Genomic DNA, 22,384 nt, shown 5'->3' on the forward strand with positions numbered 1-22,384 from the left:
GAATATCCATCACCGCGCTAACGCATCCCCCCACCTCCCTCCCCTCTAAAATGCTCAGTTTGTTTCTCGGAGTCCATAGTCTCTCATGGTTGTCTCCCCCTCCAATTTCCCCTCCTTCATTTTTCCCTTCCTTCTCCTAATGTCCTCCATGCTGTTCCTTATGTTCCACAAATAAGTGAAACCATATGATAACTGACTTTCTCTGCTTGACTTATTTCACTTAGCATAATCTCCTCCAGTCCCATCCATGTTGTTGTAAAAGTTGGGTATTCATCCTTTCTGATGGTTGTGTAATATTCCATTGTATATACGGACCACATCTTCTTTATCCATTCATCTGTTGAAGGGCATCTCGGCTCTTCCCACAGTTTGGCTATTGTGGACACTGTGTGAAATAGCACTTTTAATATCCTTCAAGAACTTTTCCTTCACAGCCACAACTTGGCTGAAAGATTGGTGCAAGAGGCCCACCTTTCAGCCCATCTTGGCTTTCAACATGCCTTCCTCACTAAGCTTAATCATCTCTAGCTTTTGACTTAAAGTGAGAGATGTGTGACTCTCTCTTCCTTTCGCTTGAACATTCAGAGGCTACTGAAGTGTTATTAATTGGCTTAATTTCAATTTTGTCTAAGGGAATAAGGAGGCCTGAAGAGTGGGAGAGAGATGGGGGAAGTGGCCAGTTGGTGGAGCAGTCAGAACACACACATTTATCAATTAAGTTTGCCATCTTATATGGGCACAGTTTGTGGCACCTCTAAACAATTACAATAGTAGCATCAATGATCCCTGATCACAGATCCCTGTAACAAATATAATGACAAGGAGAAAGTTAAAATGTTGTGAGAATTACCAAAATGTGACACAGAGACATGAAGTGAGCAAATGCTATTGGGAAAATGGCACCGATAGACTGGCTTGATGCAGGGTTGTCACAGACCTTCAGTTTGTAAAAAACAATATTTGTGAAGTGCAATAAAGTGACACACAACAAAACACTGTATGCCTGTACTGAACTCCTACTCCTCCTTTTATAATTCAGCTCAGATAATCCAAGTCCAAGATAGAAACACCATGATTCAGAGTAGCAGATAGTAACTACTTCTGTGTGAGGGAGGGGAATCTAAGCTAAGTCATTAATTGTTTTTAGTTGTGAGATATAACATACACACAGAAAAGTACATTAGGCATATAAGTTTAGCTTAACATTTAGTTATAAAGGCAACACTCATAAAAAGAACCACCTGGGTGATAAATTAGAACATTGCCAAAAACCCAGTCACAAATGCCTCTTTCCCCCTAGTGGGAACTTCTACCCTAACTTTTACATGGTAATCTGCTTTCTTTATGCATTCCTAAACAATATATTTGTTTTTGCTTGTTTTTGAATCTCTTTTCATCACATAGAATATGTAGTTTTATGTCTGGCTTCTTTCACTCAATATTATGCTTCTAAGATTCATCTGTAGCTATATCTCATCCATTTTCATTACTGCATAAAATTACATTTACAAGAATATACCACAATATATTGATTTATTCTACTGCTGGTGGACATTAGGTTGTGTCTAATTTGGGTCCATTATGAACAATGTGGATAGGAAATTTTCTTGTACATGTCTCCTAGAGCACGTGTGCATAGATTTCTCTAGGTTTCATACCTTAGAGTGGAAAACCTGAGTCATGGGTGTATGTATCTTCAAGTCTTCTAGTAAACTGTTTCTCAGAATGATTGTGCCAATTTAATTACTTTCCAGTGGTGCAGTTCTTGTTGCTCAACATCTTTGCCAACAGTTGATATTTGTTAGACTCCAAAGCTTTGCAGATCTGATAGATATGTAGTGGTATTTCACTATGGTTTTACTTTGCATTTCTCTGATTACTAATCAGGTTGTGCACCCTCATGTTTCTTGCTTATTCAGGTTTCTTCTTTTGTGAAGTGCCTTTTTAAGTCTCTTGCCATTTTTCTACTGTGTTGTCTATTTTTTTTTAAAGATTTTTATTTATTTATTTGACAGAGAGAGAGAGAGTGAGAGCAGGAACACAAGCAGGGGGAGTGGGAGAGGGAGAAGCAGGCTTCCCGCTGAGCAGGGAGCCCGATGTGGGACTCAATCCCAGGACCCCAGGATCATGACCTGAGCCGAAGGCAGACGCTTAACGACTGAGCCACCCAGGCGCCCCTGTGTTGTCTATTTTGTATTGATTTGAAGAAATTAATAAAAGTCTCCTCTGAATATTACACTTTTGTTGGGTCTAAACATTTTAAATATTTTTTCCACTATAGTTTGTGTTTTCACTCTTTTAATGATCTATTTTAATGAACTGATGTTCTAAATTTTAATGTGGTGAAATTTATCAGTCTTTTCTTTATTCCATGGTCATGTAGATATTTTCCTTCATTATCTTCTAAAAGCTTTATAGATTTGCCTTTCACATTTGGGTATACCTGAATTTGATTTTTTAAGTACAGTTTTAGGTAGGGGTCCAATTTTGTTTTATTTCTCATGAAAACACTATTGTCCTATTACCATTTGTGGGAAGGTCATCTTTTCCTCACTGCTATGTGATGTCATCTTTGTCATATATTAAGTGTCCATATATGCTTTTGTGATTCTCAGCTAAATCAAATTATGGTCAGAAAACACATTATATGCTTTTAATTTCTTGAAAACTTTCAAAATCTTATTCTATGTCTAGGTATAATGACTATTTTTTAAATGTTCCCTAAGTACTTGAAAAAAAAAACACCATGTATTTTGCAGCTACTTGTTAAATATTTACATGGTATATCTTTCCCCCTCTTTTTATCTTTTTTGATAATCTTAGATTTTAGTTGTGTCTTTCTATGAATATTATTTGTTGGAATTTTAAAATTCTGTCTTACTATCTTTGCTGACTTTCTGAAGCACATAGTCTATTTACATTTAATACAATTGTTGATATATTTGTGTTCAAATATACTACATTTCTCTGTCTTTTGAACTCATTCTTCTTGTTCTATATTTCTCTTTTATCTTCTTTCTTATCTTACTTTTTTGATTGTCTAATTATTTATTAGCATATTGCTCCCATCCTAGTTTGGAATATACTCTGTTTCTGTTCTGCTAGTGGCAATCCTAGTAATTAATTCATGAATTCTTAACTTATCAAAGTCTAATAATAGTACAAACTTTTATTTTCCTTTTGAATAAAAGTAAAGCTTTAGAACACTTACTCGACTCACATCTTCCCAACTTACATATTATTGTTGTCTAGTATTTATCTAGCATTTTCATTGTTTTCAGTTGGAGGGGTGATTCAAATAACCTAACTTGTAACTGCTGGAAATCTTGGGATTTTTAAAAAAACTTTTTAGTTAAACCTCAGCCTATGTTCAGCTCCAGGCTGAGGATGTGTCTTACCAATTTTACATCCCCAGTGCTTAGGAAAGTGACCTCACCTAAGGCAAACGCTCTAGCAAACCAAGGCTCTGCCTACATCTTCCCATCTGTGTTGGCTGAATGTTCCTGAATGTTCTTGGCCATCTATGTCTGTGTGTTACACAGTTTAATGGATTAAAAAGTCAGGGTAAGGGATGCCTGGGTGGCTCAGTCAGTTAAGCATCTGCCTTCTGCTCAGGTCATGATCCCAGGGTCCTGGGATCAAGCCCTGCATTGGGCTCCTTGCTCATCAGGGAGCCTACTTCTCCCTCTGCCTGCCACTCCCCCTGCTTGTGCTCTCTCTTTCTGTCAAATAAATAAATAAAATCTTTTAAAAAAAAGTCAGGGTAGTGTTTATGGTGGAGACATTTTAAGGATCCTGCAGGTTCCAGATATTTATATAGTCAAACCACTGTTCTGTCTCTTGTTTCCCTTCAGCACTTAGGTATACTCACATAATCTGGGTCAGAGAGATTCCAGTGCCATTTCCTATGGGTGAGGCTGAGAAGCTAGCTCTGACTCTCCATCTGCCCTGGACCTCTCAGATTTGCTCCTGTCTTGTAATTGGACTACCAGGTGAATTTTGAAACTAGATCTAGTGAAATATTCAAGGGCATTTGCACTGAATAAATTTCTAAAAACTCTGGGCAATGCAAGCCGTGTATATTGCATCACTTTTCCAGTGGTTCCCATCATAATTTGGTAAATGCATCTGTATGGAAGTAAATGTGGGGTGTGTTAGTTTGCTAGATGCTGTAACAAAGTACTACAAACTAGGTGGCTTAAAATAACAGGAATGTATTCTATCCCAGTTCTGGAGGCCAGAGTCTGAAATTAAGATATTGATAGGGCTATGCTGTCTCTGAAGATTCCAGAGAAGAATCCTTCTTTGCCCTTTTCTAGTTTTTGGCACTTGCCAGCAATACTTGGCATTCCTTGGCTTGCAACCACATCATTCCAATTTCTGCCTCTGTCTTCACAAAGCTGCCTTCTCACTCTGTGTGTGTTTTCACGTGGCATTCTTCTCCATGTGTGTTTATGTCCAAATTTCCTTCATGTTTTAAAGACATTTATCATTGGATTAGGGCCCACTTAAATTCAGTATGACTGTGTTTTAATTTGATTGATCTACACTTTATTTCCAAAAAAGGTCACATTTGCAGGTACCAAGGGTTAGAACTTCAGCATATCTTTTCTTTGGTGGGGGGGGTGCACAATTCAACCTACAGCCTGGGGCAAAAAATGTATCAAGAATATCTCTGAGAATAATATCATCTACTTAATAAAACTAGTCTGATGATTTGGTACATTTAATTATTCCACATAACATAAAAATAAGCCAGTCCCCAAGCTCTTTGTCTATCCAGCTATCTTAGATGGCATTTTCATTGACTGCATGGGATTTAGATGTTGAAGAAGTGGCACCATTAGTATCTGTGCTCCCTTGTTCAGTGGAACCAGTGAGGAAGAGCCATTTTGTTGAACTCATCCTTAAGATACAAACTAAACATCTGGAGAACATCTGATTTGTACTGGGACAGCCCAGCGCTCAGCTATTGCATCATTGTCTTATTAACCTACATCTGTGGGTGCTGACAAACCCCAACAAACATCTTGACAGCCTTTCAGCCTCTGATGGGCCGACAGTGACAGAGAAAGGAGATCAAGACCTCAGAAAATCTGTACCCATGAGGCATGTATGGTGGACTAGTCTTTAGGCTTTGTAATTATATAAATGGGGAATCTTACGAAGTGATCAAATATATGTCAACAAATTGACCTGATCCTTGTCATTGTGGCAGGAAATGTCCCAAGGGCTAATAGAAGATCACGGCTGTCACTATGATCCTTATGTCCTATGTTGTCACACAAACTCCTTGCTCTCCTTCATCTTAAAACCCACACATTTTTTGGCCTGAATATTCTTTTCTGAAAACCCTTTCTCCACTCACTGCATAAATCCAATTAATCATTTGGGGCTTAGTTTCCATTATCTCTTGTACTTAGAGTGTGCCTGTCATATAATAGGTACTTAATTGTAGGATGTATTTAAGAAAATATTGACCATACCTTTTATCTTTCAGATCATCTTTTTCAAAATGTCCCTTTTCTTTTGATTATACTAATTATGGAATCTTGGCCCAAGGGGAATGTGAAAACTTTCCTTCTTAAAGTCTGACCATGAGATGGGAAACAGGTTCTGGAATGTATCTCAAAGCTATCTCTTTAGCTACACAGCAGAAAAGTCTGGCCATTGTACCTTCAGGAGAGAGTGTTTTCCTTATCTAAATTGGTGCAGACCACCAATGAGTTCTAAAACAAGAAATGCAAGGGCTATAGAGAGTGTCCATTTTGTCTTCCACCTCCCACCACTTTTACAATTGGAGAAACTGAGGTTCAGAGGGGAAAGAGTGTGGTGCAGGCAGCATGGCAGTTGGTGTAATACTTAGGATTGGAACAAACTTTCAGGACAGTGTTCCTTCCTGCTTCACCCAGATTCAAGCTCAAACTGCAAAATAATATCAGGAACTCTGAAAATGAAGAAATGATTTATGACACATGTCAATATCACATAATTTTTAAAAATGATGCTTTAAGGTGTAACATTGGTCTTGATATACCTTTAAAAATATTAATTTTAATGGATATCTCAAAGGCCTTTCATGACATAGACCACAGGTGTTACCTTGGGCAGGAGCAATTGTCTGGCAGCTCTCAACATGCAGTCATGCAAAATCCTAAATAACATTGTCAGTCTCAGTGTGGTGTTTCACAGAGGACTAACTTGGACCTTCAGCAACATCCTTGCCATATATTTTTGGAAGTTCTGGTCCTGAGAAGTTTATCACAGTAAATGTAAGCTCTGGTCACAATTAAAATAAAAGGACCAGGAACATTTTCTGGAAAGTAAGAGAAATCAAAAGGGTTGTCACAGTGGAGATGCTCTTGGCTTCTGACTCCTGTTGGTTTTGAGGGCTTCTCCAAAGGTGGGCACCAAATGCATTCTCTACCCAGTTCTGACACTGTGACTGGTGGCATGCATTGATGAGGTGGTAACTGGGTGCCACCTTTAGTGGGAAAGAATTATCAAAGAGCAGAAGGTCACATCAGAACTGGGTAGGTCCATGCTGGAGTGTCCTCACTATGGCCCAGGGGCAATTGCTTTCTTATTGGTAGCTTCATCTTCATTCAGCATTGAGCTAGATGTGCTCATGTTGACTTGATCACTAAGGCCTCTAGTGACACTGTCATAGGATGGTGGGAAAGACGTGGTAGATGCAGTTACAGATTTGTCTGGGAGTGTGCAATTTTCTTCTGCCATGAATACAGCAAAGTTTTCACCTGGGGGTGACACAGCCTCCTCCTCAGCCCTGGGCACACCTGGGGGGTTGGAGATTGTCATGGAACGGTGTAACACATAGCTCCGATAGGCCTTTTGAATGACAGTAGCTGAAATGTCTTCCTGCTTCCACCGGAGGGTGGTTGCTATTGGTTCATAGGATGTTTTTGAAACATTAGTTGCCATAAATTTCTCTTCAATATTTGCCTTCAGAGAATCCAACTCCCCAGATTCTCCCAGAACATTCTTAGTGAAGGCAAAAAGAATGTCCAAACAGTGAATCTTATCTCCAGGGACCAAGGGTAGGTCCATCTGGATAAATGTATTCCGATTGGGTTTTGGGATTCGCAGGGGGCCTGAAAGGGTGTCTGCAAAGTCTGAGAGGGCAGAAAAGGTAATAAACTGTGTGGCTTCTGGGTCAAACTTCTCCCAGGTCTCATAGAACATGTCAAAGTCATCCTCACTCAAAGGTTCACTGCTCTCCTGCGTGGCTACATTGAAGTTCTCCAGAATCACTGCAATGTACATGTTGACCACGATAAGGAAGGAGATGATAATGTATGTTGTGAAGAAGAGGATGCCCACAGCTGGGTTCCCACAGTTCCCCCGGGAGCCATTGCTGTTGGGCAGATTGGGGTCACAGTAAGGGGGTCCTGTGTTGAGGATAGGACTGAGGAGGCCATCCCAGCCAGCTGATGTGGTAATCTGGAAGAGGCACAGCATGCTGTTGGCAAAGGTCTGGAAGTTGAACATGTCATCGATGCCAGCCTCCCAACTTACATGGGGGAAGCTGGCCATGCCGAAGATGGAGTAGATGAACATGACAAGGAAGAGCAGCAGCCCTATGTTGAAGAGGGCAGGCAGGGACATCATGAGGGCAAAGAGCAATGTGCGGATTCCCTTGGCTGCTCGTATCAGCCTGAGGATGCGACCAATTCGGGCCAGGCGGATGACTCGGAAGAGTGTTGGGGAGAAGTAATTTTCAAGTGACGTAAGAATCGCAGAAAATATCAGGCCTTTAGAAGAGGGGGAAATGATCTAATTAGTACTTGCAAGCATGGGCCCTGACAAAGCTGGCTGCAGTCACACTCTCCCATCTCTGCTCTCCATGTGAGCATTTGTATTCAAGGAGTCTGGGACCTCTGAGCCTTGCACAGTGGATGGCATAAAGTTGGGGCTCAGGGCGCCTGGGTGGCTCAGTCGGGTAAGTGTCTGGGTTAAGGTGCCTGGGATCGAGCTCCGCATCCCACTCTCTGCTCAGCGAGGAGCCTGCCTCTCCCTCTCCCTCTGCCTGCTGCTCTGCCTACTTGTGCTTTCTCTCTCTCTCTGTCAAATAAAAAATAAAATCTTAAAAAAAAAGTAGGGGCTCAGTGCATGCTCATTGCATAAATCTTTTCTCTCTCAAGTAAGTCCCACTCTTCCCACCATGTTCTTATCTTTCTTTCCCTCCACCCAGTATGTCTTCTTAGTCAACCTCCATGGTCAAAGCCCTATCTTTTGCAGCCTAGTTTAACTGGAAGTGACTGCCCCATATTCCACATGTACACAGCCCTTGTCTGGCTTTGTCTATGACACAGGCCCTACTCTTCTCTGAGAATTCAGCCTTGGGACATGCCTTTTCCTCCACCTTTTCCTGGTCCTGTGCTCTGTGAAGGCAAGGATCCCCTGTGATTCCTCTCCCCATCTCCTACTGTGAAGATTGACTCAGTTCCTGGCACATGGTCCTGTGGATAATTGTACAGAGCCTGGTGTTAATTATAAGGGAGCCTGAAGAGTCAGGCAACTTGCTGACAGCTAAAGTAGACTGGCTTTGAATGGCCAGCTGCCTGCATAATGGCTTTTATTTGTTTCATTCATCTCCAGCTGTGTTTGAACTCTATGTTAGGGCCTGGAGATGGGCTTGTTTAGGGTCAGTTATGGCCCTCCCATCCCCCAACTATGAACAAAGTGAGAAAGATGAAGAATGTATATGTCTCCTTATATGATATCTAACTTGAAGATTTGTGAAGCTTGATCTTGGGGCCTATTGGGACCACAAAAGATTAGGTGAAGCCTTTAGGTCAGACAGGATTCAAAACCTCTCAGGACAAATGGTGAGGAGTGTGGTGGCAAGCTCTCTCTCCCTGCCAGGTTTCCGTTGACCTTCTTCCCCTACTTGCCTTTTGTCATATGAATATGGGTGGTCACAGTATTGTGTTAGAAGGAAGAAGGAAATGGGAAGAGATCTGGGAAGTAATTATAATATTGTATTATAAAATCTTTATGAAAGCCCCTCTCTTAAAGCTAATTTAACAGGGATATTTTTCCACAGCGTGGGGTATGTGTCTGTATAATCTACTAAGATCCTGCCAGCCAACCAATCTATGTAATACTTCAAGGGAGTATGAGTCTTCATACTTGCAACAGTTAGATACTCAATCCATGTCTTGCTAGTGGGAAGGAAGAAAGGGAGAGAGGGAGGGCAGAAGCATGAAGAGGTGGGTTCTTTCACTTGTTTTCCAGCTGTCTCTATGACTGATTTCTAACCAGTGGATGGTGTTGCTGTGTAGGTCATAGGAACTGGTAGTTAAGGTGTCCCCATCATAGAATGGAGTACTTTGAGTATATTTTATGTCTATAGTGTTGATATGGGAAGTCACATAAGCAAGCTCTTTTCTCTACTATAAAGTCAAAATGACCTTTAGAGTTTCTCACTTTGGAAAGCAAACAAACAAAACAAACCTCCCACCAAAAACAGCAGCAACAGGAAAACAAAACAGAAAACAAAAATAAACGTAAACCTCCCAAACAAATAAACACAACCCAAGGCTGTGTTTCAGCACCAGGGTGGGGAGATTGATTAAGTGCTGCCAAGTTGTATTTAGATGCTGTTAACTCTTGATGGTAAATCAATGGAAAATTGAATCTACAGCTATGCTCTGACATGAAAAGTAAGCAGGTCATAATATAACAGGTCAGGATATATTTATAATGCAAAGTAAAGCTGGTGCACTGGGATTTGGTCTTTGTAGGGCCAAACTTTGCCTAAACCACAAGAAGGCTAAGGACATTCTCTTGGTTGTTAGTAGAAGGCAGCTAGTTCATTAGGAGGACATTAGCCTGGTCTAAATTCAGTTCTACCCTTTACAAACCATATGACCTTGCATAACTTTCTTAATCTGTAAGGCTCAATTTTAAATGTATAAAATGAGGATAATAACACTCCTTCAGAGAGCTGTTGTGAAGATCCAAGGAGCCCAGCCCAGTCCTCAGAAGTACCAGCAAGCACTCAACTGTGGTGGCTCTGTTCCCCACTTTAGCTTCTGACTTTATGAGTTTTCTCTGAACACTTATTGGCCCCCAGATACTGGGCCTATCATTCAAACACCCAGACTAGGCCCTAAGAGCATTGATCTCTAGGCATTGATCTTTGACTTGTCTATCACTCATATTCCCTAGGTGGACAGTTATATAAAGATTTAATTGCAGATCCTTGACTTAAGAATCTCCTTCGAACACTCTTAGTCTTTGCTCACTCTTCTGGCAACACCTCCTTTTCCAGAAAGTATTTAATGACTCACCTCACATCAAGATAAGGCCCACTGGAAGTTCCATCATCTTATATTCTCTGGAGGAGTGATTGTCCCCATCAGCCCCAAAGTTCAGGCAATGGGCTATGCACACAGTAGGTGCCTAAAAACATTTTGTGACAGCATGGAGAAGGCCAATGGAAACTCTCCATTTCACAGAGAGGACAGGGGCATTTTAAATCTGCCGCTCTTGGAAAGCAGCAAATACTGGGCTCCTCTAACATATAATGTATATTGAAAAAGTTTGTTTGTTGCCCTCTTGGTTTTGAAAAAAAAAAAGCAGCCCAAACAACCCCAAACAGAGTCTGGGCTTCCCTACCACCTGTAACCCCACTTACTCCCAATGGAGAGGACCACGACAATGAAGTCAAACACATTCCAGCCGTTGGTGAAGTAGTAATGCCGCAAGGCGAACATCTTCATGACACACTCGCCCATGAAGACAGCCACAAAGAACTGATTGATTTTGTTAAGGATTTTTGTCTTTTCTTCACTCTGCTCATCAGTCTCCACCATCATGGTGATCATGTTGAGGCAGATGAGGACCATGATGACAATGTCGAAAGCTTGTCTGGTCACAATGTCAAAGACAAAGCCCTGGTACTTGTTCTGAAAAAACAAGAGATGGTCCATCAAGGCCTTTCTGGCCAACATACAAGAGGGATCTGAAGAGGCTGCATTCTCCACAGATGGCTTTCTGAAATCTGTCTCTTATCTTCCTCACACCACATCCAAACAGAAGCCAAGTCCTGTCCTTACTCCTTCCAAAATTTTATTCTTAGTTGATTCTACTTCAGTGCCTCAATTCAAGTCCTTGTTGCCTTTCCCACCCCCTTGAAGTCACCGGGTACTTTTTCCTCACTGGTGCACCATTTGTAAGCTCTTCCCATCCCATCTCTTGGCTATCTAAACCCCAACAGTCCTAAGTGATCCATTTTTCTTAAGCTCCACTCCTTCCAGGGAGTTCTCCCTAATCACCTAATCACATCACACCATATTGCCTATTTCCTCTCTCTTCCCACAGCCTTTGTAGTCAGTCTTGAGTTCTAGCATTTCATGTGTGCTTCTCTTCTTCTCTACTAAATAGTGAGCTCTTTGAGGATGGGGCCATGTCTTACTTAACATTGTGTTCCCATAGTGCCTGCATAGCATGAGTTCAAGAACTGCAAACTCAGTGGCTGCTCATTCTCCCCCACCCCAGGTACTCCAGGGCAAGAGGGTAAGCTTGGAGTCCTTCTTGTTTCCCACTATAACTTCCAGACCTTTGCTCCTCCTGCATCTTGCAAAACCCTTCCTCCTTTGAAGCTTGTGTCATCTAAGTAGTTCACCATCACCTCTTCTTCATTGCTGCCACTTACCAACCTCCTGGTCCTTTGGCTTCATTACTGAGGAGTGAGGCTTTTGGCCAGACTTGCCCACTCTTGGCTACTACCTCTTGGTTCCTTAGCTAAATCTCTAATGACCTACCTGTTCCTAGCTTAAAGGAAAAAATCTTCCTGAACCTTACATCTCCCTCCAGCTACCACCCTACTTCTCCCCCGACTTTCACAGCCAAATTATTTTTTTTAAAGATTTTATTTATTTGACAGAGAGAGCACAAGCAGAGGGAGAGAGAGGGAGAAGCAGGCTCCCCGCTGATCAAGGAGCCCGATGTGGGACTCAATCCCAGGACCCTGTGATCATGACCCAGGCCGAAGGCAGCCGCTTAACTGACTGAGCCACCCAGGCATCCCTCACAGCCAAATTCTTGAAGGCATTTTGTGCAGTCACTGTTCCCACTCACTCCTCAATTCACCTCCAAATGGCTTTTGTCCCCATCCTGTCACTGAGATGGTTCTCGTTAAGATCACCAATGACCTCCAGAATGTAAGTCCAAGGACACCTTTTTGGCATTGCTTGCCACACCTGCCACCCTGAAACTCTTCTTTCTTAGTCTCCATCATGCCTTACTTCCCTGGTTCTTTTCTTGTCTTTCTGGCTATTCTGTTTTGAGTCTTCTTTATGCAACCCTTAAATGTTAGAGCACCTCAAGGCTCAGTCTTAGGCACCATTTGCTCTTCATCCCATTCTTTCTCTCTTAGGAATCTCTCCAACCTGTGAATTGGTATGTGTGTGATTTTCGCTAATTTTTTTAAATAATTTTTTTATCATGTTATGTTAGTCACTGTTAAGCACATCATTAGTTTTTGATGTAGTATTCCATGATTCATTGTTTATGTATAACACCCATTTTTTTCCAATGTCACAGGACTATAGTCTCTTTGAGGGCAGGAACTTTGTATGTGTTCCTCACTGCTCTATCCCCAGTGTCTGCAGAGTATCTGGCATGCAATAGATGCTCAATAAATAGTTGAATGAATGGATAACAGAATGGACAACTCTGAATTACCCATACCTCAAATAAAATTAGAAGGCCACTCTATTGTATACAACAGGCACTTACTGAATGTATACTATGTGCTGGGCTCTGCATGAGTGGAGGCAGAGAGGACCCTGTCATGAGTCTCATCAGGGAGCTCACAGGAGATGCAAAGCAGACATGGGGGAGAAGGGCTGTGACAGAGGCTGGGTCTTGCTTTCTGCTTCTTGGTGGGGAGAGGTTGCTACCCTGTGGGTTAAAGCAAACAATCAGACCCAAGTGGGTCTGGTCTGGCTCTGGGCATAACTGTTGGCCCATGTCTTTTCTGGAGTGGGAGGGGTATTGAAGAACCACTAATAACTTCCATTTCATCACTGAAAATGGTGAAAAAATAAAGGGTCATTCATGACCACACAACCTTTAATTAAACAGAGCAGGTGACAACATTACTAAGTTGTAGGCATTGAGTTTGCCCTGGATATTTGGATGCTGGGGAATGGAGCAGCTTGCTGGCTGCTCTTGGCTTAACCTGTGGGCAGGGTTCACTTCTTTGCAACCCTCAGTGCTCTCAGAGTTGATGAAGTGGGTGACTGATGATGTGCTATTCTAGAGCCTATTATTTTCCTATAAAGTGAAGTATATGAAACCTGCTTTTAGTAATTTCTATAGCAGGGAATGTTATAGAATAAAATTTCCCAGTCTTGTGGAAGCTGTAGTCTTTGCTATGGATGAAGCATACAATTTAGAACTTGAACTTTGCCAGTGGTGAGGAGGAGTATGTGAGTGTGTGTGTGTGTGTGTGTGTGTGTATGTGTGTGGTGTGTGTGTGTATTCCAGGTTGGCCCTGCTGTGAAATGGCACCCATGCAACTGTGGGGCAGAATTCCTGTGTCAGTGCTCCGCTTATCTGACCAACTCAACCTGTTGGGACTGCTAAGGGAAGAAGATGAGCATTCCAGTGCCAATAATCTAGTGAAAAGAGAGCTGGATCTGGGAAGGTGAATCTTAGGTAGGAGTGGGAATTTCTCTTTTTGCTTGTGTTTCTTTCTTGGCTCTGGACTTTGAGGAAGGTAGATGATCAGGCTTGTCCCACTGGGTGGTGGGTGCCAAGATATTGCCTGCCATATGGTTGCTGGCCAGGAGCAAGGATGGGCCAAGATTTGTAGGCCCTGGAGATGAGCCAAATGCAGTTGCTGCTTGGGCCCCTGCTCTGCTAGTTTCCCCTTTGGGACCCCTAAGACTTCAAAGTTTTGTTTAAATGTTCCAGCCTTGCCTTGGCTATGATAAGGGAAACAAAGGGAAAAAAGTGTTGGCTATGCTAGGAACAGAGTATTAAGGAGAGAGCTACGTTCCTCAACTAAAGCTAGTACAGTGTTGATAGTTAATTAGTAATACACCCCCTTCCCATCCAAAGGGATGATGAATCTCAGAAACACAGTTGGGCTGTGAGGTCTCACTTCCCTTATCCATGTGTTGGGCCTCCCCCATTGCCAGCCTTGGAGGGTCTTGGTTATGGCTTGATTAGGAGAAATGGTGATTTTGTCATAGGTCTTCCTGCCCAACCATTGACTTCCACTCCTACTGTAGTGCCTGGAATTTCAACATTAGGTTCCTACCTTTGTATTAAGATAGTGTCCTCTCCAGTCACTTTTTGAAATGCAGCTCATCCTATCCCAGTGAAATTGTCCTCCTTGAGAGGAGGAAGCTATGGTGGCCTGTGGGATTAGTTGATAAAATGGGAGAATCTGAGATGTTATAGAGAGATTGAGCAGTGTGTAGGGCAAGGTACTAACAATTGTCATGATTTTGCCAAGGGATGTCCCTAGCACAGGCTCCTTAGTGTCTGGTTCAAGAGTAGCTTCAGCATCAGTCCAGCCACCAGTGAAGGCCAGCAGGGACTCAACTGCTTGTTTCTCTGTAAGTCTCAGGATCCTCCTCCCCTGACTTGATGCTGATTGGTTGGGCTCAGCCATTTACCTACATCTTTTAATTCTGAGCCTGTTCCTGCCCATTCGATTGGCTGACAGAGGGGTACTCCCTGAGCCTTAAGGCTCACTCAACCCCAGTTATCTTGACCTGATGGGGAATTTGGAAGGAAATCTCTGCCCCTACAGAGGCGTGGACGTCCTATCACCCCTCATTATAACACTTCTTATCAGAATTGAGCACAGTGATACATTTATGACCAGTTTCCAAGTAAAGTATATCCAAAGGTCATAGCATTTTTTTTCTCCCATAAATGTTCTCAAGACTATGTGCTCATGAAGTTTTTAGTAACTTAGACAAACCCCATGCCTTGATTTAGAAATCCTAATGCCTTGGCCAACAGAATATATGTTTCCCTAATTCTAGGGAAAGGTCCTCTCCTTTGTTATACGTCCTTAGGCTTTGCCCTGGTGGTAGCGGTGGTGGGGCCTAATGGCATAGTGTCCTAGACAGCACCTGTAGTTTTCTTCACAGGTACTGCACCTTAACCACAGAAAGGTTACATAAATGGACAAGATGTCAATTCCATTCTGATGGCTCAGAAATTCTTGGAAGAATTTCCATTGTACATTTCCTACATAGCAATACTCCCACTCTCAAACCTGTTCATCCACTCTCAACAGAGGCCAACTAGAGGTTTGACATTTTCCACTGAGAAGGACTGAGAAGAACTTAGGTGATAATACGTATGGTTTGAGTGTTACATTTCATGGGGGAATAAAAGGGCATGTCTCCTAGGGTTTTTGTGAATAAAGGAATCAAACTGGAGTATAGCTCTAAGTTTTGGTCAATCTTTTAAACACAATAATGGGATAAATTTTGGTTCCTATTGACCATGACTATGCCTGGGGCCAGGATCCTAGGGGCTTGGGTTTTGTCCATTTCCTGTCTACTGTAGGCATGGTGTGGAATGTAGGGTGAGGCTGGAGATTTACTGCAACCTAGATCATGATGCATAACCACACAAACACTTCATCTCAGGGCTCTTACCACCTTTAGTATCATTTAGCCTAATCTTCAATCCTGTGATTGAACCTTAAACTGGTTGGGGAACTCAGTACTTCCCTAAACAGGTCTATCTGGAGTACCTGTGGGAGATATATACACTCCAGAAGACCAGAGTTTCTTCTTTTAGACTTCTCATTCCTTGGGCCTGGGAACTCTCATTATGTCATCCCCAAATTCAACCCAGATTTCCCCCTTCACAGAGAGTGCTGGTTAACCCCTACCCACCATAGGCATAAGCTATTGGTTGGATTTCCAGACACACTCTGCTTCAGGGAAGCTCTGGGGCTCACCAGGGGCCGTGGGATAGGCTTCTGTGGCTTCTTGGAGCCCAGCTTCTTCATGGCATTGTAGTACTTCTTTTGCTCCTCTGTCATGAAGATGTCCTGTCCCCCTAAGTACAGGAGAGGATAACACACACCACTGTTATTAAAGCAACAAGAACTCCCAGGGGTACCAAAATCAGAGCATGCTGGAGAAGAAGAACATCTCCACCTTCTCCCTTCTCTGCAGAAAGAAATGTCAAGGCCAGAATCAAGCAGTGTCCTGCCCAGGTGCCACAACAAGTGACAGAGTGGGTGGGACTGAGCCTCAGCTCTGACTCCCTGCCTGAGTCTCTGGAACAAAGCCTGTTTCTGGGTTCTGCAGGAACCCAGAGGTGCTGCTTGGGCAGAGGGTGGGAAGAATTTGGGAGCAGAACCTAAGGAGAAGGTAAATATCAGTTTAAATCTGAACCTTGCATCCAGCCTGATCATTTTAGTCAAATCCACTGGGCTTCTGGAATCATAGTTCCTGTCAGGGGCAAGAGTTTCCCTCAGGGCCTTCTGCAGCAAAGACTTTGAAATCCAGACCCTTGACCCCTTCCTGGAGAGGAGGAGCTAAGGACAGTTCCTGCCTTATCCAAGGGTCTTGGGAGAACTCTTGATTGGTTCTCTTGAGGCCCCACCATTTGCATTGCCCTCTGCTGTTACAGTGCCAGAATTTCCACCATCAAAAATGCCTTCCTCCCTTAGTTTTGGGTTTTCTTTGAGGACCCTCTAGACCTCCTTCATTCAACCCCTCACCTTTCACTTCCTCGCATAATTTGAATTCTTCCCATTTCCATACCATGTTTGTGTAACTGAGTTCACTGCAAATGCTCAGGAAATGGGCTGAGATCTCTGGGATTTGAGAGGAGATTTTAGAAAATCTGTGGATACAGGGAGCCTCCAGGGAGAGACATCTCAGTGGGGCAGGGGCAGAGGGTTGGGAGCACTGGGTGGGGCCACACTGAAAATTCTGGGCAAGGAGTCAGCAAATATAGTTCCCGCTCCCCAGCTTCATCACTGGCTTATCTCATTCTATCACCTAACATGGCCAACTCCCTGTCAAGGTCTTACTCAATTTCCTCATCTATAAAATGGGAGAAGGGATTGCTTGAATGGTCTCAGAGCCTTCTAGGGTGCTGATGACATTGATCAGCACTTCATAGCTGTCTTGCTGAGCCCCTCTGGGGTAGAGAAGGGCTGCCCACTTCTTATGCCCAGAACTCTGGCCAAGGACTTTCTATAGGCGGGAAGCCTCTGTCATTAGACATTTATTTTAAACTATAATAGTTTAGTAGCTCAGTCCTAAACTAGGTGCTTCTTTTATTTATTAATGTTTTTATTTATTTATTTATTTGAGAGAGAGAAAGTGAGTGAGAGAAAGTGAGAGCAAGAGCGCGCGGGAGAAAGAGTGAGCAAGCAGGCGGAGGGGCAGAGGGAAAAGAAGAAGCAGAATCTCTGCTGAGTGGGGAGCCCAACTTGGGGGCTCAATCCCAGGACCCTGAGATCATGACCTTAGATGAAGGCAGACACTTAACTGACACACCCCTAAACTAGGTGCTTCTTGTACAGGTTTTTACTTTCCCCTCACCAGAATCCTATCAGTATTATTAACTCCACTGAATGGATGAGAAAGAGTTTTTAGGAATTGCCAGCTATCTAGTGAGTGGCTGAGTCGGGAATGAAAGCCCAGGTTTGTATGATGCCAAAACCAATGCTGGGCTCTCAGTGCTATGCTATGTGACTTATCCATATGACCCTGTTTTTTCCTCTGGATCTCAGCTTACATTAGTCTAAAGTGGTGCTTTATCTACCTCAAAGGAATGGAGGATATTAAATGAAAGGATTAATACAGGGTGACAAGAAAGCATTTGACATCTTTAATGCCCTAATATTTTAATGTAAATATGAGAGGTTATCTGGGATTTGGTTCCTATTCATCAGAGTCAGCATCCATGGAGGCAAGGGTCTTCCTCTCCATCCCAAGGAGGGTTGGGATTCTGCCAACACTGGAGCTCTAGCCCTTGCTGAGGCCTCCTGACTCAGTGCTTCTGGGGGTCAGAGCTCCAGACAGAGGCAGAAAGTGCTGGAGCCCTTTCTTTCCCTGTTGATGTTTCCCAAAGGTCACCTGGGACACACCCAGCACACCTGGTTCCAGCTGGGAAGATCCAGGGCACTCTGGGAGAGTGGAAGGGGACCCAGACAGAATCAGGGATGTTGTTGACACAGAGAAATGCAACTCTTCCAGCAGCAGCCCAGGACACCAGGCAGGGGCGAGGGCTGAAATCAGGGTGCAAAGGTGGGTATTGGTGTTAAAGGCCAAAATTGGGCTCCTGGTCAGACATGAGGGCTAGGGATAGTGTTGGCTTTAGTTATGAAGCCAGGGGACAGGGAATGGAAGATTCGTGGAAACACCTGAGCCCCACTTATCTTTTTTTTCTGTTGATTGAAGTTGTCAATTATGACCCCAACGAAAAGATTGAGTGTGAAGAAGCCACCAAAAATGATGAAGATGACGAAGTACAAGTACATGTACACATTGTCCTCCCACTTGGGCTGCAAGTTCACCTGTGAACAGACAAGGTGAAACATGAGGAGCAGGTGGGTGTATGTTTGTGTTCATCCCTGAGACAAGAACCTGGGTGTGGGTGGGTGGTTTATTCAGGAGTCAGGAAGCAGGACTGAGGGAGGGGGAGGGTAAGCAGGAGAAAAGCCAAAGGGGGTGTTGATAAGCAGGCCATCACTGGGGGGCAACTGACGCTCCATCCTGTTGGGGTTCTCCAATGAACTGTGTAGAATGCACCTCAGAATTGTACCTCTAAGGGATTGGGAAGCTGGAGCATTTATCAAACTTATCTGTGAGGGTTGCCCCTGTGGACATTCAATCCCCCACCCTTGGAGGAGGGGCTGCTGAGCAAGCTCTGATGCACTGAAGAAAGTCAAGTCTCAGAGAATCAGAAGCACAGCACGGGGGTGAACTCAAGAGGTGGGCTGAGGGGACTGGGGCACGGCATCAGCTCTGCCACGACAGCAAAGGGTCTTTCCTCAACAGCACCCATCTCCTCCCCCTGCTGCCATGACATACCCTTGTTGTAGCCACCATCCTGCTCCTCCCTCTGCCCAGGAAGTGCCCTCACACACAGTCCTGGGGATGTTATCTGATATTTTCCTCAATGGTGAGCAGGAGAACTTGAAATGCCTGGGGAGTGTGCCTGGTAGGGGAACAGGTGAGGTTGGCTTAAACATTCAATAGAGGGCCAGCTGGACACTGCTCTAGGGAGGGATAAGGCCAGGCTGTTGGGGGACTGCTTTTTCTGGTACCAAAGCCACCTTCAGTCCATTTCAAATAGACTGATGTGAGTGGGATGCACTGAGGGGAAGGCAGTAGGCACAGCAGACTGAGACTCACATCTCGGGCATCAACAGCTGCATACATGATGTCCATCCAGCCTTTAAAGGTTGCCTGGAAACAAGGAGCAGAGGTCACTCAGTGTCTGTGCATTGTCTACACTGAACTCTGTTTTGATTCACTTATTTGTCTGTTTTTCTCACAGAGCACAGGCCCCCTGGAGGCAGTTCTCTATATCTGCCAGGGCTAAGCACAGCGCCTGGCCCACCACAGCTACTCAGGGATTATTTGTTGAACCAATGCATGAACAAACAGTGGAATGTAGGTAGGTGTGGGTAACTGCATGACAGATGTGTAAGCAATTGCATCAACACCTGATTGGATGGAGGCAAGGTATGGATGAATGAATGGAAGTGTGAATGTGTTTGCCTGTCATCACCACCAGCACTTTCTTGCATTATAATAGGCCTGTAATACAATTTATTACTGTCTAGGAGAGGATCTTCAGTAGAAGACTGAACAGGTGGCTATATCATGTCTATTTTGTACAAATAGTGAATTCTAAGTCATCACCTGATACAACTGCACTGCAGGTTCATCCCTTTATTCTATGCTGCCAGCCCACACTTGTCTAATTGTACCACTGTGACATTGCTTTCATGGGTAAGGTCCTTTAGCCTCATGCCGGTCTGTAGGAATAGGTAGTGACTTCAGCTCACACTGATTGCTACCCCTTGCAGAGTCTCTACATAGCAACTTCTGGAAGACACCAGACCCTCTACATTATCAAGTAGCCAAAGGAACAGACATGGTTGATCTCCAGACTTACCACCTGCAGAAGTGCTAGGTAACCCATTGCAACATTATCAAAGTTGACTTTCACGTTGACCCAGAAGAAGCTGCCAGTGTGGTTCTGATCTTTACAGTCAGATATGTTATTCACAATAGACAAAGGCACAAGAGAAAGGTGTTCATTGGTTTTGTTGATGCACCGCCCAAACTTCCCCGCAAAGAAGTTCACACCCATGATGCTGAAGATGAGCCAGAAGATGAGGCAGACGAGGAGGACATTCATGATGGATGGGATGGCACCCACCAGGGCATCTACCACCACCTGGGGGGGAATGCAAAAGGATCTGGAACCCTTCTTGCTGGATCCCACTTCTGTCTACACTCAGTCTGCTTCATGAGCCAGTGGCCTTTGGAAGCAGCAAGAGAAGTGGGTTAATTAGGACAATAATTCAGACTCAGAAGATTGAGAGGCACTGGGAAGCTGAAGATGGGTTTAGATCTTCTCCCTAAACATTCTGGGCAGGTTTTAGGGTATTTTCCCAGGATTGAGAAGATGGATGAACTTAAAGTACACACATGCTCTTTTAGGGGTGTGAGTGTGTGTGTTGTGCTTGCACATACAGACTTCTAGGACCTTGCTTTATTCTTCTTAAATACTATTTTAAAAGGACTTTTAAAAATATAGCTCAAGGTATGCCTTAGTCAAGAATCAGTGAAAATTGAAATCCATATTCACAAACTTGCTTTTTGTAAAGCAGCAACGTAGAGATAAAATAAAACAAATTTCAAACTATTTCAATCATAAGTTCCTAGTGTTTGTGAAGGCACAAGTGAATTTTTAAAGTCCATTTTTATTTTTGAAGGTAGGATGTCCTCTTTGAGTCAATGGTGGAAGAAAGCAAAACCTCATTTTTAGTACTTGGAGCCTTTTGTCATTAAGAAGGGGACGGGGACAAATTAACAGTCCCTTGCTCCCCCCCTCTCCAGTAATTCAAGGGCCTGGCTTGTGAGCATTCCATTGTGAGGAAGAGAGTGAGGGCAAAGTGGAGGTGACAGTGATGGGCAAGGCCAGGGGTGGATGAAAGGGAAGAATCCATAGGATCTCATGACTACGCTGTGTTGGAGAGGATGCATTCCAGTGGATGGTGGCCATGGTGCTGAGCTGATGGTGCCACCACATTTAAATGGAGTGTCAGAGGAAAGGCTCATTTGTCTTGGAAAAATGAAGGGTTTGGGGTGTTCTGGAGATTTTGGCAAAAAAGGACAATAGGTAGGGTGGGGAGATGGAGGTAAGAGATGTTGAAGCCGGATCACTTCACTATGAGCAGGAAAGTGTGAGTCTGAGTGTTGATAGACATGATATTTGAGTTGAGAAGGGAAAGAGTGCTCATAAAGGGACACAAAGGAAAACCAGAGCATTAGGACATGGCAGCACCACCAAAGTCCCAGCAGGAAGCGAGGACCCAGAGCCCACCTGTTAGGTAGGTCCAGAGCTCAGGTTCAGGGACATGGAGGGTGTGAGAGGGGGGAAGGGTACCAAATGCAGCAGACCAGAGCAGTTTGGAGATAGGTCTTACCCGCATGCCTTCAAATCGAGACAGAGCCCGCAGGGGCCTCAGGGCACGGAGGGTCCGAAGGGCTTTGATGGATGCCACATCAGAATACTGCAGGATTTTCGCTATAAGGCTTGTCAGGGAGATCTGAGTGCAGGCAGAGAGCAAAAGCATTCCAGAAGTCACTGGTAGAAGGAGACAGGAAATCCCTCCTATGCCCTACCCTGTCCAAGCCATCATCCTGGCTTCCATCTTATTTTGAACTCCAGTGAAAGCTCTAGAGAGAGTTCAGTCTCTTTCCCTTATTAAAGATTTCATTCATCACTTCTCTGAACCCTTGGGAAGGAAAAACTCAGTCTTCCACATCACCATGCTGTGGTGTGTAGGTGGTCAAGCTCCCAATGTATTATATCAGCCTTCCTTTTCCCCTCCAGAGGCACCAGCCAGACTTCAACAGCCTTGAAACTCTGACTTTCAGAGACTTGGAGAGATGATTTCCTTTGTGGGGGTTATGCTGAAAGTCTATTTTGAAGAACGCAAAGTGAGTCTCAATTGTATTAGCTCAGGAAAGTGGAGGGCAAAGAGTCCTGGTCTCGGTGGGGTCTAGTTCCCTCTCAACTCCTGATTTTTTTTTTTTGTGGTTTTGGATCAGTACTTTGCTAGTCCAGGGCATATTTTTCCCCTGTATAAAATGAGGGCGTCAAAGGAAGA

The 22,384-nt window shown here is 43.8% G+C and overlaps 1 protein-coding gene across 2 annotated transcripts in view; it reads right to left on the reverse strand.

Moving 5' to 3' along the window:
• Positions 1-5,701: 5,701 nt before the first annotated feature.
• The window catches only part of SCN10A (sodium voltage-gated channel alpha subunit 10), an 81,778-nt gene continuing 65,095 nt past the window's right edge, over positions 5,702-22,384 (reverse strand). For both annotated transcript variants that reach the window (XM_031028263.2, XM_006733423.2), the window contains exons 21-27: positions 21,698-21,820; positions 20,158-20,442; positions 19,389-19,442; positions 18,410-18,547; positions 15,968-16,072; positions 10,664-10,934; positions 5,702-7,772 (exon numbers count right to left, since the gene is read on the reverse strand). In XM_031028263.2, coding sequence (XP_030884123.1) covers positions 6,559-7,772; positions 10,664-10,934; positions 15,968-16,072; positions 18,410-18,547; positions 19,389-19,442; positions 20,158-20,442; positions 21,698-21,820 — 2,190 coding nt within the window. In that variant the 3' untranslated portion in view covers positions 5,702-6,558. The remainder of the gene's footprint in view (positions 7,773-10,663; positions 10,935-15,967; positions 16,073-18,409; positions 18,548-19,388; positions 19,443-20,157; positions 20,443-21,697; positions 21,821-22,384) is intronic.

This window comes from Leptonychotes weddellii, chromosome 1 (genome assembly GCF_054177405.1).
Source record: "Leptonychotes weddellii isolate Sample4059 chromosome 1, ASM5417740v2, whole genome shotgun sequence".
NCBI lineage: Eukaryota > Metazoa > Chordata > Mammalia > Carnivora > Phocidae > Leptonychotes > Leptonychotes weddellii.